At 32.9% G+C, this 17,034-nt stretch overlaps 3 protein-coding genes and 1 non-coding gene across 4 annotated transcripts; 3 read left to right on the plus strand and 1 right to left on the minus strand.

Annotated features, from left to right (window-relative positions):
• Positions 1-457: 457 nt before the first annotated feature.
• TBLA0G02800 (uncharacterized protein) lies at positions 458-2,179 on the plus strand (the record flags this gene model as incomplete). Its single annotated transcript, XM_004181689.1, has 1 exon — positions 458-2,179. The coding sequence occupies one exon, from the start codon at positions 458-460 to the stop codon at positions 2,177-2,179; it is 1,722 nt and encodes a 573-aa protein (XP_004181737.1).
• Positions 2,180-3,785: 1,606 nt separating this feature from the next.
• On the plus strand, positions 3,786-8,321 carry TBLA0G02820 (pleiotropic drug resistance family ABC transporter; the record flags this gene model as incomplete). The annotated part of the gene is made up of 1 exon (XM_004181690.1): positions 3,786-8,321. The coding sequence occupies one exon, from the start codon at positions 3,786-3,788 to the stop codon at positions 8,319-8,321; it is 4,536 nt and encodes a 1,511-aa protein (XP_004181738.1).
• A 1,457-nt stretch (positions 8,322-9,778) lies between these two features.
• FUR4 (uracil permease) lies at positions 9,779-11,731 on the plus strand (the record flags this gene model as incomplete). Its single annotated transcript, XM_004181691.1, has 1 exon — positions 9,779-11,731. One exon carries the CDS (start codon positions 9,779-9,781, stop codon positions 11,729-11,731), a length of 1,953 nt encoding a protein of 650 aa, XP_004181739.1.
• A 1,840-nt stretch (positions 11,732-13,571) lies between these two features.
• TBLA0Gtrna7L lies at positions 13,572-13,654 on the minus strand. The gene has a single exon. It is a non-coding gene; the product is annotated as a tRNA-Leu (tRNA).
• Between the last annotated feature and the right edge of the window lie 3,380 nt (positions 13,655-17,034).

Genomic DNA, 17,034 nt, shown 5'->3' on the forward strand with positions numbered 1-17,034 from the left:
AGCTATTTAAAAGTTCTGGAGGGGAAGTGTGATATTCTTAGAGTTTACAATTGTATAAGTATAAAAAAAGTGTCATTCATTTTTTCACGATTTTAGTTATTGAATTTTTTCGGTTGAAGAAATAAAAGAAAAAAAAAAGGTCAATATTTTTTTGTTATAATTTAATTCAGGTATCCAAACATTCGAGAAGCTAACAGGAATTCTTTGATAAGAAAAATAAATTGAAAGGAAAAATAGACAATATTGCTAATATACCTTTGGAGTAACTATTTACAAAAGATATATTGATATTATATATTTGACCTAACTAATACCACTCCCTAAAATAGAATTTGAAAAGAAAGGTTTTTTTCTTAAAAAAAAAAGAATACGAAATAAATAGTTAAAAAAAATCTGTTGAAAAAAATTTTTTTTACTACAGATAGGAAATATTAAGAGTGTTCAAAAAAAAATAAAAATGTCTGTACCAGTTTATCATGCACAAGATAGCAATGAATTGAGTTCATTATCGTCTAAATTGATAGAAAGCTGTCAAAAAGTGGTTGATAAATTTACATCGATTTATGGATGCAAACCTGATTTTATTGCTAGATCTCCTGGACGGGTTAACTTAATTGGTGAACATATTGATTATGTTGATTTTTCTGTATTACCAATGGCAATTGATCCTTCCATGTTGGTAGCTATTAAGATATTAAAATATGATGAAGATGAAGATGAAGATAAGGAAAATAGTAAAACTAATTCTAATGAATCTTTGACAAGTAACCCATCGATTCTTTTAACTAATGATGATCATAAATTTGCCCAAAGGAAATTCGATTTACCATTGGATGGGTCATATATTACAATTGATCCATCAGTATCTGATTGGTCTAATTATTTCAAATGTGGTTTTTATGTAGCACATGAATATTTGAAGAAAAAATTTCCAGAAAGATTCAATAATAAACCTTTATACGGATTAAAAGTGTTTTGTAAAAGTGATGTACCTAGTGGTAGTGGATTATCATCATCTGCTGCCTTTACTTGCGCTGTAGCCATGGCAATTATAAGAGCTAATACGGGGAAAGATTATAGGATTTCAAAACATGATCTAACAGAGATTTGCGTTATTGCAGAACATTATGTTGGGGTGAATAACGGTGGGATGGATCAAGCCGCCTCCATATTTGGGGAATTGGATCATGCATTATATGTAGAATTTAAACCTAAATTGAAAGCCACACCTATTAAATTCCCCACTTTTAAAAATAGCAACGCTACTAAGGATGGTAGCGATACGACTGAGAAAAAAATTGGAAATGAACTTACATTTTTAATTGCAAATAGTTTAGTAGTATCCAACAAATACGAAACGGCTCCTACAAATTATAATCTAAGAGTAGTGGAAGTCACTATAGCGGCTAGTGTACTTGCCAATTTCTTCCAAATCAGACTCCCCAACAAGATTACAGATAATGGCATGGATAAGGGCAATCTCAGAGATTTCATGGATGCATATTATGCCCGATATTATAATGAGCATGTACCATGGAACGGAGATCTGAAAGAGGGGATTAGTCGGTTGACAAAAATGTTAGAATTGGTAGAGGAATGTTTTAATACAGACGAGAAACGAATTGGGTATACGGTGAATGATATTTCTAATGCCTTAGATTGCTCTCGAGAGGAATTTACCAGGGATTTCCTAATGGTTTTCCCCATTAGATTCCAATTATTAAAACTATATCAAAGGTCGAAACATGTATTTAGCGAATCGTTAAGAGTTTTGAAAACACTAGAATTGATGATCAATACAAATAATAATCTTAAAAACAACCAAGTCAAAGGGAACGAAGAAGAAGAAGAAGAGAAATTTTGTCAAGAATTTGGTGAATTGATGAATCAATCTCAAGCATCTTGTGATAAATTATATGAATGTTCCAGTAACGAATTGAATGATTTATGTAAAATTGCATTAGCTAATGGGTCATATGGCTCTAGATTAACAGGTGCTGGCTGGGGTGGATGCACGATTCATCTTTTACCCAACGACACAAAGAAAATCGAAAAAGTCAGGAAGGCTTTAATTGAAGAGTTTTACAAGGTAAGATACCCACAGATTAATGAAGAAGAGCTTGAGAATGCCACGATTGTATCAAGACCTGCTAGAGGCAGTTTTCTTTATGAGGTGTAATGTTTTAGTAGTATGTACATTGTTTTTTTAGTAATATATATTCATTTTTATTTTTTAACATTATCGTGTCCATTCTATGCAGGTGTACTAATGTTTCACTAGCATTCTCGGTCACGCATTGCCGGACAACACACGGCCAAACAAGAAACGGCCGTGATTTCCCGAATAGGTCAGTGATGCTCGGAGAATTTTGTGGAGCCAATGAAAAACCAGAATACAAAAAAAAGTAAAAAAGAAAAAAAAGACCCCCTCTGTTCAAAATAGACCCCGCCGCTTACTAGTGATGCCAAACATGAACACTCAAACACGTAAATATAAAACAATAAATAAAAAAAATAGACATTAAAAAAATGTCTCTAGAGGAGATACAGTTCCGATCTTAAAAGCAAACATCAAACGTCAATGCTAATATCTAATCACAATCTTATAGGCCACTGCGATTGCGACTCCGGTTGCGATATTGCGATTGCCATTTAAGGCCTTCGATATTCGAGGCTTAGTAACATCAGATTTTCTTGTTCACATTTATTATAGGAATAGCTTGTTATCTTTTTAGCTGATACAAATCAAAGAGTTGCTATGGACGAATGGCTTGGCCTATTATTTGATAGGACAGATGGGCCATACATTCACGTGCTACTCCGGAATATCCCTCTACGGCGCTCTCTACCGCACCTTCTGAGGTCCACTTGGCAAAGCCTAGTTCGGAATAACTACCAACATTGTTACCACAGCAACTGGTCAAAAAGACCAGAAAAAGCCATGGAGCCATGGAGCCATGGATCCTTACTCAAAAACCCGCGGCTATAATATTACGGCCGTTAACTTGGTTCCGTTCTGGGTTGCTTCCGCGGCTCCTTCCTCAAATGCTCGCATAACCTCCGCATCTGGAGAACGGAGCCGCGGAATTAGTGCTTGTTTTTTCCGCGGACGTATGTAAATTATGCTGCCGGTATTTCTGGGGTTGTTTGTGTTGTGGATACTGTTTTGGGCCTGAGATGCGGCAATGGTTATGGATTTACAACGTAAGACGGAAATAAGAAAATTCTCCGTTCTAGAAATGTCTCCAGCTCTACGGAAAACGGAGATTGGCTGAGTAATAGATGTGGTGCCAATTGGCTTTCAGCCTGTCCTGGAAAGAAGAAATTTTTCTGGTGCCTAAGAATAGTGCTAGAACGTTTTGGGTAACGGCTAAGTATTACGATTCTAATAAAGAATTTAAAGATTACTGGGCTAGGTTCTAAGTGAAATCTTTCCTGTTTGGTGATGATGCAAAGAATTTTTATTTAGGCCTTTGGATAAGGATGATAGAGTCAAAGGTTTTATATATAAACCAACAAGGTTTGATTTTAAAGGTACTTGTTACAGGGACTTTGATTCAAAGAATATTCTATTATTAATAACCCCATCAATAAATACTAAAGAAAAGCATCGTTATTGTTTGTTTTTCGTATTTTTTTTTGCTTTTGTTTTTCTGTTTAAATTTTATTTTAAATACGGTTTAAGAAGATTCACAAGAAAATCATATTAGTACTTTTTACAAAATAATAGATTAAGAAAAAGCTTATTTTACGTTACACACATTCACTTAATTTTTACCTATACAATGAGTTGGTCGAAATCGAGATCTACCTCGGATAGCTCTCAATTGGAACTGGAAAGTTACAACGGGACTGGTTCGAATTCCGAAAGTGTCAACTTACAGGAAAAGTGTGCCTTGAGAGTACAAAACAGTAATGGCTCATCACATGTCGAAGATGACCATGCCAAGTCTACGTTTGAAGAAACTATCTCGAGAGTCATGTCTAATCATTCCAGAAATGAAAAATTCATAGTCACTGATGATATGGCTAAGAGTATTAATGAATATACCGCCAAGTTGAAGAAACATACCACAAGAGATGGGGATTTTGACGATTCAGACGAAATATTTAATACAGTTACCACCAATGAAGATGATGAAACAGGGTTCAATGCTCAAAGGATCATTAGAGATATGGTCAATAACGCCAATGAACAAGGTATCCATTTAAGAAAATCAGGTGTCACTTTAGAAGAAGTCTGTGCCGATGGTATTGATGCCTCTGCCTTAGAAGGCCAAACTGTTGGTGATATCCTGACCTTACCATACACCATTTACAAAGGTATTAGAAACTCCAAAAATAAAAAAATTAGAAAGATTATTCAAAATATTAATGTTTTGGCCAAACCAGGTGAAATGGTTCTTGTGTTGGGGAGACCAGGTGCAGGTTGTTCTTCTTTCTTAAAGACTACTGCTGGTGAAATCGATCAATTTGCTGGGGGTGTCGAAGGTGAAATATATTACGATGGTATTCCTCAATCTGAAATGATGAAAAATTACAAAGCAGATGTTATTTATAACGGTGAATTAGATGTCCATTTCCCCTATTTGACTGTTCAACAAACTTTAGATTTCGCTATTGCTTGTAAGACACCTGCCATTAGAGTGGATAACTTATCAAGAAGTGATTATATTGCATTCATTAGAGATTTATATGCAACAATCTTTGGCTTAAGACATACTTATAATACTTTGGTAGGTAATGATTTCGTTAGAGGTGTTTCTGGTGGTGAAAGAAAGAGAGTTTCCATTGCTGAAGCTTTAGCTGCAAGAGGTACCATTTATTGTTGGGATAATGCCACTAGAGGTTTAGATGCTTCTACAGCTTTAGAATACGCCGAAGCCATTCGTATCATGACTAATATTCAACAATCTACTGCTTTTGTCACCATTTATCAAGCCAGTGAAAACATTTATAATTGTTTCGATAAAGTCACAGTCTTATATTTAGGTAAACAAATTTACTTTGGTAAAATCCGTGACGCAAAGGATTATTTCTATAGAATGGGGTATGAATGTCCAAGTAGACAAGTCACCGCAGAATTTTTAACGGCCTTGACAGACCCAAAGGGTTACCATGTCATTAGACCTGGTTTTGAATCTAGTGTCCCACGTACTTCTGCTGAATTTGAAGAATATTGGAGAAACTCCCCAGAATTTGCTCAATTAAAACAAGATATCGTTGATTATAATCAATCCGTAAATACTGATGAAATTAGACAATATTATAAATCTTCCATGTCTCAAGAAAAGGCCAAAGGTGCAAGAAAGAAATCTTATTATACTTTATCATTCCCAGAACAAGTTAAATTATGTACCATCCGTGGGTTCCAAAGAATTTATGGTAATAAATCATACACAGTCACCAATTGTGTTGCAGCTTTGATTCAATCTTTCGTTACAGGTTCTTTATATTATAACTCTCCATCTACTACAAATGGTGCCTTCTCAAGAAGTGGTGTCCTATATTTTGCATTATTATACTATTGTTTAATGGGGTTGGCTAATATTTCTTTCGAACATAGACCAATTTTACAAAAGCACAAGGGGTATTCCTTATATCATCCTGCTGCCGAAGCTTTAGCCAGTACTTTGTCTGCTTTCCCATTTAGAATGATCAGTTTAACTATTTTCTTCATTGTTTTATTCTTCTTATCTGGTTTACATAGAACTGCCAGTAATTTCTTCATTTGCTACTTATTCTTATCAATGTGTTCAGAAGCTATCAATGGGTTATTTGAAATGATATCTGCTGGTTGTGATGATATTGCTCAAGCTAATTCTATTGCGGGTATCTTAATGATGGCTCTTTCCATGTACTCCACTTATATGATTCAATTACCTAAAATGCATCCTTGGTTTAAATGGATTGCTTATATCCTACCAATACAATATTCATTCGAATCTATGTTGAACGCAGAATTCCATGGTAGACATATGGACTGTGGTGGTACTCTAGTTCCAGCTGGTCCAGGTTATGAAGATGTGGCATCCAATGAAAAAGTTTGTGCCTTTGCTGGTTCTAGGCCAGGTCAATCATGGGTTAATGGTGATGATTACTTGAAAACTCAATATAGATATCAATATAAACATACTTGGAGAAATTTCGGTATTATGTGGTGTTTCTTACTCGGTTATATTGGAATTAAAGCTATTGTCACTGAAATTAAAAGACCTGTCAAGAGTGGTGGTGATGCTTTAATTTTTAAAAAGGGTTTCAAACCTACTGAAACTGTTGAAGATATCGAATCTAATGCTGTTATAAACATTTCTGAAAATAAAGAAAAATTTACTCCAGCAGAAGAAGCCGATGATACTAATTTGGAAGGCTTAGAAAGTACTGGTATTTTTATTTGGAGAGATGTCTGCTACACTATTCCTTATGACGGTGGTATGAGAAGACTGTTAGATAACGTTTCTGGTTATTGTAGGCCTGGTACTATGACTGCCTTAATGGGTGAGTCCGGTGCTGGTAAGACTACTTTATTAAACACTTTGGCTCAAAGAAATGTAGGTATTATTACTGGTGATATGTTAGTAAATGGTCAACCAATTGATGCAAGTTTTGAAAGACGTGCCGGTTATGTTCAACAACAAGATTTACATGTCGCTGAAATGACCGTAAGAGAATCTTTACAATTTTCAGCTAGAATGCGCCGTAATCAAGATGTTCCAGATGAAGAAAAAATGGCTTATGTTGAAAAAATTATCGAAGTTCTAGGTATGGAAGAATATTCCGAAGCTTTAGTAGGCGCTATTGGATGTGGTTTAAATGTGGAACAAAGAAAGAAATTGTCTATTGGTGTCGAATTGGTTGCCAAACCTGATTTATTATTGTTTTTGGATGAACCTACCTCTGGTTTAGATTCTCAATCTTCATGGGCTATTGTCCAATTATTAAAGAAATTGGCTAATGCTGGTCAGTCTATTTTATGTACTATCCATCAACCTTCTGCTACTTTGTTCGAACAGTTTGATAGATTATTATTATTGAAGAAAGGTGGTCAAACTGTTTACTTTGGTGATATCGGTGAAAACTCAGATATTTTATTGAAATATTTTGAACGTAATGGTGCTAGAAAATGTACTTCTTCAGAAAATCCTGCTGAATATATTTTAGAAGCTATTGGTGCTGGTGCAACTGCTTCAGTCCAAGAAGATTGGCATGAAGTTTGGAAGAATTCCCACGAATTTGCTGAAAATAGAATCAAAATTGATCATATGTTAGAGGAATTACACAATTCTCCACCAGAAACTGGTACTGTTTCTAATTCTAAATATGCCACTTCATATTTCTATCAATTCAGACACGTTTTGTGGAGAAATGAAGTTGTTTTCTGGAGAAGTATGCACTATATCTTTTCTAAACTGATGTTACACATTGTTGGTGGTTTGTTTATTGGTTTCACTTTTTTCAATGTCGGTACTTCTTATAGAGGTTTACAAAGTTCATTATTTGCTGCCTTTATGTCAATTGTTCAATCTGCTCCTGCAATGAATCAAATCCAGGCTCGTGCGATCGCTCAAAGAGATTTATTCGAAGTTAGAGAATCTAAATCTAACACTTTCCATTGGTCTTTAATTATCATCACTCAATATATCTGTGAGATTCCATACCATTTCGTTTGTTCTGCTATTTTCTTCGTTTCCATGTATTTCCCATTAAGAAGTTTCTTTGAAGCTTCAAGATCTGCTGTTTACTATTTGAACTATTGTATCATGTTCCAATTATTTTATGTCAGTTTAGGTTTAATGATTCTTTATGTTGCCCCTAATCTACCATCTGCTAATGTCATCATGGGTCTATTATTGTCATTTATGTTAGGTTTCTGTGGTGTTGTTCAACCTGCCTCATTAATGCCTACTTTCTGGACCTTCATGTGGAAAGCTTCTCCATACACTTATTTTGTTCAAAATTTAATGGGTATTATGCTACATAAAAAGCCAGTTATTTGTACTAAATCTGAATTGTCGTATTTCGAACCACCAAGTGGTCAAACTTGTGGTCAATACATGGAAAAGTTCTTCCAAACTAACTCTGGTTACATTAAGAATCCAAATGATACATCAAATTGTGCTTACTGTGTTTACAGTGTTGGTGATGAATATTTGTCTTATGTGAGCTCCAAATATAGTTACTTATGGAGAAACTTCGGTTTCTTCTGGGCTTACATCATTTTCAATTTCTTTGCTATGGTTGGCTTGTACTACATCATTCACGTTAGAAAGATTTCTCTAGGTAACCCTAGTGCTATTTTAAAGAGATTCAAGAAAAATTAATTTTTCTACAATTATCAAAGAGATTATCAAAAAAAAAATTTTCTCACCTTTTAATACCCTGGCATAGTTCCTTTTAAGAACTGCTTTTAAATGCCTCATTATCTCTTTAAGTTACCCTTTTTATTATTTCATTCACTTATCGTGCATTAACTTCACATTTTAATTCATTTTCTAATCATCTCAATTTACTTAATATTATAGATCAAAATAACAACTACATAATTAACTTTAAATAAATATTTTAATAATGTTTTACCTTTTACATAATCAATATTTTAACTGTTTTTCACAAACCTGTTAATTTTTTTCTTTTTATAACCCTCAAGCTAATGGTATGTTTTAGATTATACCCATTCAAGAAACGTCAGTCAAGATTAACTATTACTGCAGGAAACACACTTGTCTATACACACAACGGCAAATATTATAATCTTGGAGATAAAGAATAAATATCTTAAGAGCTCGGAGTATTTCATTTTTTTTAAGAAATAAATCTACACTTAACGCAGTACTATATTACTATTTTGCACACAACCTTAGAGTTCAGTTACTCCTATTTTTTAAGAAGTAGTAAATTGATATAAGTTTCCTATCTGAAAGTAAGTCTGTATGCTAATTTCAATCTCTAAAGAACTTTCTTGAATGACAAAATCCATATATTTTCGAGACCTAAATGTTTTTGAACTTTTTTTCCATCGGAGATATTCAAAAGTTTTCACACTACTAATCAGGCAAAGTTTCTAAAGGTCTTTATGGTATCTTTAACATTTGAATAAGTCTTAAGACATTTGTAAAAAATACATTCTCAAGCAAGAGGGGCAAAAATTGAAGTGTAGATTATACCTATATTTGGAAGTTTAATACTTCATCATTGTTTCTTCTGGAATATGTCATACACCAGACACATGTTCTAAAAGGTAAAGTTATGAGGACAAAAAATGCTAGGCTTTATTTCCGAGTAAAATGTCCATATGAAATTTTTTTCTTTTTTATTCCTACGGCTAAATTACGAAAACGACAATATCCGTTTCTAGATCTCAGTATGAAAATCGGAAATAAGTTTTTTTCACATCTTAGATTTTCTCCTCAAACTTCATTTTCTACCGAATCTGTCAAGACAATCCGAGATTTTCTCAGAATGGAAAAATTCTCTGGGCGATCTCGCTTTCCTTTAGGTAAACGATTATTTCCGATGGTGAAAATTCCTTATGAAGAATGTCATGACAATTTTAGTTGAGCAAATGTCCTATATCCAGAGTCATCCGTTGGAGAAAACTTTTTTCAAAATTTTTCCAACGGTGACAACCTGAATAGTATAAATAGCTTATTATCTTTCATATTATCAACCATATCTCATATTGCCTATAGAATTTATTCCGTATATCATCATTATTTAATTGTTTTTTAATGTGAAGAGTAAAGCCAAGAATTCCAATCCCATAATTATACTATTAAATATGCATCGGATTAATCACAAAAATTCTACAACAACTACTAGGACTCAAACTTCAAACATTGAAGTTTTAAATAATTACAATTCCTTTGAACCATATAATACAAATGATGACATTAGCTCATTTGAAAATGACCTAGAAATTGCTTCAAAGGTTTCAAGCAAAAATAATGGAAAAGTTACTACTACCTTTTATGAGGACTCTTCTCTCGAAGAAGTTGATTCACTTAGTGGAAATGAAAAAACAGAATATTCTTCTCGTTGGGAATGGTTTTATAATGAAGTTTTAGTGGTTGACAAGTCCACAAAAGGTGTTTCATTTACACAATCGTTTCTTTATAATAATGATTTAAAACCAGTTGAAACTAAAAGAAGAGTTTGGTCCTGGTATAATTTTGCTTATTTCTGGTTGGCAGAATGTTTCAATATCAACACATGGCAAGTTGCCGCTACCGGTTTGCAGCTAGGTCTAAATTGGTGGCAATGTTGGATCGCAATTTGGATCGGTTATACATTTGTCGGTATATTTGTGGTTCTTGCATCCAGAGTAGGTTCAGCATATCATGTTTCTTTCCCTGTGTCTGCCAGGGCTTCATTCGGTATTTTCTTTTCTATCTGGCCAATTATTAACCGTGTAGTTATGGCTGTCGTTTGGTATTCAGTTCAAGCTTGGATTTGTGCTACCCCAGTCGGTTTAATGCTTAAGTCTATCTTTGGTTTGGATTTAGAGGAAAGAATTCCAAATCATTTCGGATCACCAAATACCACTACATTTGAATATATGTGTTTTTTCATTTTTTGGGTTGTCAGTTTCCCATTTTTATTAGTACCACCTCACAAGATAAGACATTTATTCACAGTTAAGGCAGCCTTAGTTCCATTTGCAGCATTTGGTTTCTTAATCTGGGCTATTAGAAAGGCTCATGGAACAATCGCCTTAGGTGCATTGTCTACTTTTATTCCACACGGTTCTGCTTTCTCATGGGCTTTTGTTAGAGCTATCATTAGTTGTATGGCAAATTTTGCTACAATGGTTGTCAATGCACCTGATTTTTCAAGATTTTCGAAACATCCAAACTCTGCCCTATGGTCTCAATTAGTTTGTGTTCCAGTTCTATTTTCAATTACTAGTTTAATCGGTATTTTAGTCACAGCTGCTGGTTTTCAATTATACGGTATCAATTACTGGTCTCCAGTTGATGTTTTAGGTAAATTTTTAGAAACAAGCTTCACCAAAGGTACTAGAGCAGGTGTTTTCTTAATATCTTTCGTTTTTGCTCTTGCCCAACTTGGTACCAATATTTCTGCTAATTCTCTTTCATGTGGTACTGATTTAAGTGCGTTGTGCCCAAAATTCATCAACATTAGACGTGGTTCTGTTTTTTGTGCCTTAATTGCTTTATGTATTTGTCCTTGGAATTTAATGAGTTCTTCTTCTAAATTTACCTCCGCCTTATCTGCTTATGCTATTTTCTTATCAAGTATTGCTGGTGTTGTCGCTGCCGATTATTTTGTGGTGAGAAGAGGTTACATCAAATTGACTCATCTATATTCCTTACAAAAGGGTTCAATCTATATGTATGGTAATAGATTTGGTATTAACTGGAGAGCTTTAGTTGCCTATTTCTGTGGTGTTGCTCCAAACTTACCAGGCTTTATTGGTGATGTCGGTGCTCCAGCCGTCACAGTTTCTGCCAATGCTATGAAATTGTACTACTTAAGTTATTGGATGGGATACGCATTTAGCTTCATTGCTTACATCATTCTATGTTATTTTTTTCCAGTAGCTGGCTCTCCAGTTAAAAATATCTTAAAAGATAAAGGTTGGTTTCAACAGTGGGTAGAAGTTGAAGATTTCGAAAGAGAATGGAGAGCAACATTAGCAAAAGATGATTTGTCCAACGATATCAATGAGCAAGAATATGAAGAATTTAGACAAACTAAGTTTAATTTTTAATTAAACCATCTTCAACTCTATGGACTTCTCAATATTCTCTATTCAAAAAGGAACAAAATTTTATTCATTATTCATTAGCATTCAATATTAATAATATCCATCCATTTTTTTATAACAATCCCTATAATATCTAGCATAATATTTATATAAATTCATTATTTCATTTCTGCATATGTATTTTAAAATACCCCATTGTTCTGCATTTTTTAAATCTCAATTTTTTTTCTTGTAATATTTCGTTATATTAGAGTTTATTTTTAAAACAATAAAAAGCTATAATATTAGTTAATATCATATTATAAATCTCTTCTTTCACATATTGCCATTAAATCTATAATTAAAATTACCTATTTTCCCGCTTTTAAAGGATTTTGATATTATTAAATCTACAAGAGCTAGCATTACCTGTTATGATCTGTATGCTTAAAAATATATTAGATACTTAACAAATAGAATAAATATCTATTTTTAATGACCTAATTTCGATAGTACATTACTCTCATCTAGTAGCTAGTATCTTCTGTATGTTTAAAATACTACCTAATAATTGCTAAACCTCTAAAGATATTATTTTTGAAATTTTTTTTTTTAAAACAAAGATTTTTATTCTTTTAGTAACCGCCATAAGTATGGCTTCATGAATATCTCTGATATTTTTCTCATTCAAAGAATAAACAAGAATAAATTACTTAGGTTTAGGGTGGGGAACACTATAAAGATGTTTATTTTGTCTTGAATTATACAATAAACTATTTAAGTATTTAAAAATAGTGACCTCAATTGGAAATGACCCTGCAAATTTAAATATTATTAGATATGCAATTACACTCAGTGTTTCTAATTTGTCAAAACAAACGGAATAATTTTTTAATTCCAAAGAAACAAAATTATGCAAGCTGGTGTAACTTAATATAGTAAATTTGGCACTTAGTAGTGCGTACATACTACCACATAAGCTATTTAAATACATTCATTTACGGATTAGAGGATGTAAAGAAGATAAAAAAAGCCAAAATATTATACATATAGTTGAATATTAATTTGAAAAAGTTAATTGAATTATTAAAACTTCAGTGAAGTCTAAATTATCTAATAATATACGATTTTCCTATCTAAAAAGATCCCTGTCATTACGATATCTGACGGATATTTACTATAGTAACCCGGACTAATAAGTCGTGAAAATATTATCACGACGTCCAAACAATATCTGAACTGAAGACATTAGTTCATATTATTGTAAAGTACATAATACTATGTTATAGAATAAACTATATATTACCTTATATAGAACTAAAAAAATAAAACTAGTATTTTGTGACATATACTGTTAGCAGTGAACTAAGTCTAACTATTGAATTAATAGTAGAAAACTGTATACTTAATTTCCTAAGATTGACTATTAGCTTCCAGGAAATACTATAACTTACTTTATTAAGTATCTTAGAACAGTACACCGAAAACCCAGTAAAACAATATCTGTATGGTCACGTGATGTTACAAAATGTAACAATTTTAAGCTTTGCTACTCCTAGTAGTATATCTTTTTGGCTGCTAGTTTAATACAAACCGTTTATTAAACTAAACAACTATATACCTGAGCCTATGTAAGTTAAATATTATTATTATTACGTTCCAATTTGTTCACTATACACTTCCATCTTTTGTTTTCTAGTTCTTACTTCTTTGTTCTACTTTAACCGTCTAGTTTATTCCTTTTAGCTTTAGATTCTTAAATAGAATTTATGTTCATGATTCACTTACTTGTTAATCTACATGTTCATTCCGTTATCACGTCATCCTGATTTATACACGTGACAAAATATTACAAACACAAAAATGAAGGATGCGAGGTTCGAACTCGCGCGGACACCGTCCAACAGATCTTAAGTCTGCCGCCTTAGACCACTCGGCCAACCCTCCTATGTTTTGTTATTGTTTGTTGTAGACGAGATTAACTTTATACTCATCTACAAGTTGCTAACTAGAAATTATACATAACACTGAGCAACTGCTAGTTGCATACCTGTGAATATCGGTTCGATGCATAATCTCTACTAGTTAGCCAGCATTACTTAAACTGGGCACTCCTACCCTTGTAAGTAAGTTTACAAACAGTCCAATTAAAGTAAAATGGGAAAGCTGGCGTTGACCTTTGAAAAGTATTTAAAGGCCAGCTTTTCCAGACTTAAGACATAAATTTATAATTCTTTCACATAGTTATTTAGTTTAAAAAGAACAACAATTATATTTTTATTCGTAAGTTCGAAGTATTAACTGGTGTTAAGTTAATAAGGTTGTTGAGTTAAGTTTTGGTAGTTACTATTTAAGTGTATCGTACTCCTAAGTTGGTTTACAACATTGTTTTTTGTAATATGAGACTAACAGGACAACGATGGTGTTTCAGAGTTCGGATGGTAGTGAGATCAGTAGTTACAGGTTGTATTACACAAGATTATTGTATCTCCCCTTGGTCCTTCTCTATATAGTATATAATAGTATATTGATCTATACATGCTCCTTATATACTTCTTTGGAGCTGGACAGTTCTAGGTGCATGGTTACAAGATACGGTACACTCATTGAAACCTGGGTGTCATTCTTACTAATAGGTGTCCGAGATGAACCAGAAGTAGGTACAGATTCAGTGGTTACAGTTGATGTTCCACACCTGCTGAATAGTTGTTTCTCAGCTGTGGTCAGCTGATCTGTTCTCTCTCGAGGCTTCTCTTGTACTGATTTCTTGTAAGTATTACGTGAAAGGCGACGGCGCTTCGACGGTTTTACAACATTGTTGTGGCATAGTGATACTTTCAGTACGCTGTGTCAAGGGTTAGGAGCTTACAAGCCTTAACTAAATCAGAGACGTTCGCATCAACATGTTGCGACGCGTAAACTCGCTTGTATATAAAGCGATGCCCATGAGGCATCTATATAGAATTACACAGAATAAGATAAGTAAGTTATAGTTATAAGAATAATCAGGGTTATAGTCATCTGTAAAATACTAGCCAGATCACTATATAATAGTTGTTTTTGGCATAGAACCAATAATTAACTGCTTGGATCCAACCATTACCAATTACAAAACACAAGAACCTATGCCCACTGATTGAAGCTTATCGATCTCCGATATAGCTACTATAAAGCAAAAAATACTAAACATATCAACACATATAATTAAAGCCATATATGAGATAAATTAATGAGATAAATTAATGAGATAAATTAATGAGTCATTAATGCCAGTCTAAGGAAATTACACCCCTAATTAATACAAATAACTGCTAAATAATTGACCAATTGCTAATAGTCAGTCTCTATTTTGTTTGTGTCACTTTAACTTCAATTTATGCTTAATATTGACAATTCCGGCATACCCTCTATTGCTGTTACTATTGCTCAATATTTTCCCTTTTACTTAATATCTTTCTTTGTTGACTCCAACAGGTCAACTTTGTTTTGTTGTATTCTAACGAATACTAACGTGTCACCCAAGACACGTAACTCTGTGCTGAAGTCCAACTTGTATATGAACTCCTCTAAGTCCCATTAATGCTTAACCTCTGTCTATAGTTATATATATTCTGGATATATAAAAGAACCAAGCTATTTCGATCTAGCCTCTATCTGTAATATCACAGTTTTTTAAAAAATAACTTCCAGTGATATGTACATTTATATCAGTCATATCGTAGAATTCAGTATGCCTCAAGGCTAATATGCACCATCCGTCTGTATGTTTCAATATACGGTATGTATCAGTATAACATTCCCAACCCTTCAGACTTGTATATAAATGGACCTTACTTATTGGTAGATCATAATATGTTGGTACATACTGCTCATTGAAACATACCAAATGTTACTACATCCCTGGATCTGAGGCCTATAAGCAGATTACTTGTTAATATAATAATACATTTTTTGTTCGAAATAACCTAGTAGATAACCTGAAAAGTAAACTCAAATAGAGCGTAGGGTCAATAGATAATATTTTCAAAGCAATATTTATTTATAATTTTAGAGCATAAAGCAAAAGAAGAAGGGCTTTAAATTAATTATAGGGTTGCACTATATGCTAATCCTATTCATAGTTGCAAAAGTTGAACAACTCCCTAAGTTACACATTAGTATAGTTATCCTAAAACAAACTTCAGTAAACCGAGTGAAACACACCAATACGTACACTTATTAGAACAATATTCCTAGCGTAAGTTGTTCCCATTATGGCCTTCTTCATATGCTCTTCCAGTTCATGTAAATCCTAGGCAATCAAGGTATGGTATGCAATTCCGATGACTATTCCAATGGGACTTTAATTATCAAAAATTCCCCAGCCTGCAAGCCTTATAATAAAGGGGAAAATCCAAATATATATTATTTCCATTAAACCTTCGCTTAATGACGCAGTACAGTAACTTACTCATTACTCAGAATTCAAGTGTATAAAACTTCTGCACTAGTACCGATGATTCATTAGATTTTTATCTTATGAACCATTTAATGGAAAGAAAATCAGCAAACAAGATTTAGATCACTTTCTATAAATTTTTATTGTATTTCTATCTAGCTGAAACCTGTACGATATTATTGATCAAGCGTTTGTGTCAGCTCTTCCTATATATATAATCTAAGTATAATATTAATTAGCCCTAATGCCTCATTCAACTATAGATACTCTCTCCCTTTTCCGTCGCTTCTGGTAATACTATTTTCTTTGTTACCCTAGACTTATCAACATTATTTATTATAGTTTTAAATAAAGAAAAATAGTGTGTAAATGGAATTCCTATCCTTTAATATGAATTATGGATCCATATTTTAGTAACCGATCCTAAACCTCACAAATTCTTTGCAGGAATATTGGAAAGATCAGTAGATCTTAGTGATGACTATCAATTTAATAGCATATATCATATCTTTTTAAATATTGCTTAAATTATTATGGTAACCAAAAAAAAAGCGATTAAATTACTAAAGTATTATTAAAAAATTAAATTAAAAATTATTCAGATACAGAGTTTCATCTGCACATTAAGTCAAATATTCATTCTTACACCTTTAGCTAGTTCCATTATAGCATTTTTAACCCTCTTATTTGATATATTTCCAAATAATTACAATTTTAACCATGTAGACGCAATTCCAGAAAACAGGCGTTCATTTCAAAGTAACTTAGTTTAAAGTAAAATTAAGAAGTAACAAGAAGTTTTTTTTATTTCGAATTTTAGGATTTGAGATTTATACAAAGTTATTTGTAAAGATGAGACTCGATTATATAAGTTCCTGTTTGATAACTT

This window comes from Henningerozyma blattae, chromosome 7 (assembly GCF_000315915.1).
Source record: "Henningerozyma blattae CBS 6284 chromosome 7, complete genome".
Lineage (NCBI taxonomy): Eukaryota > Fungi > Ascomycota > Saccharomycetes > Saccharomycetales > Saccharomycetaceae > Henningerozyma > Henningerozyma blattae.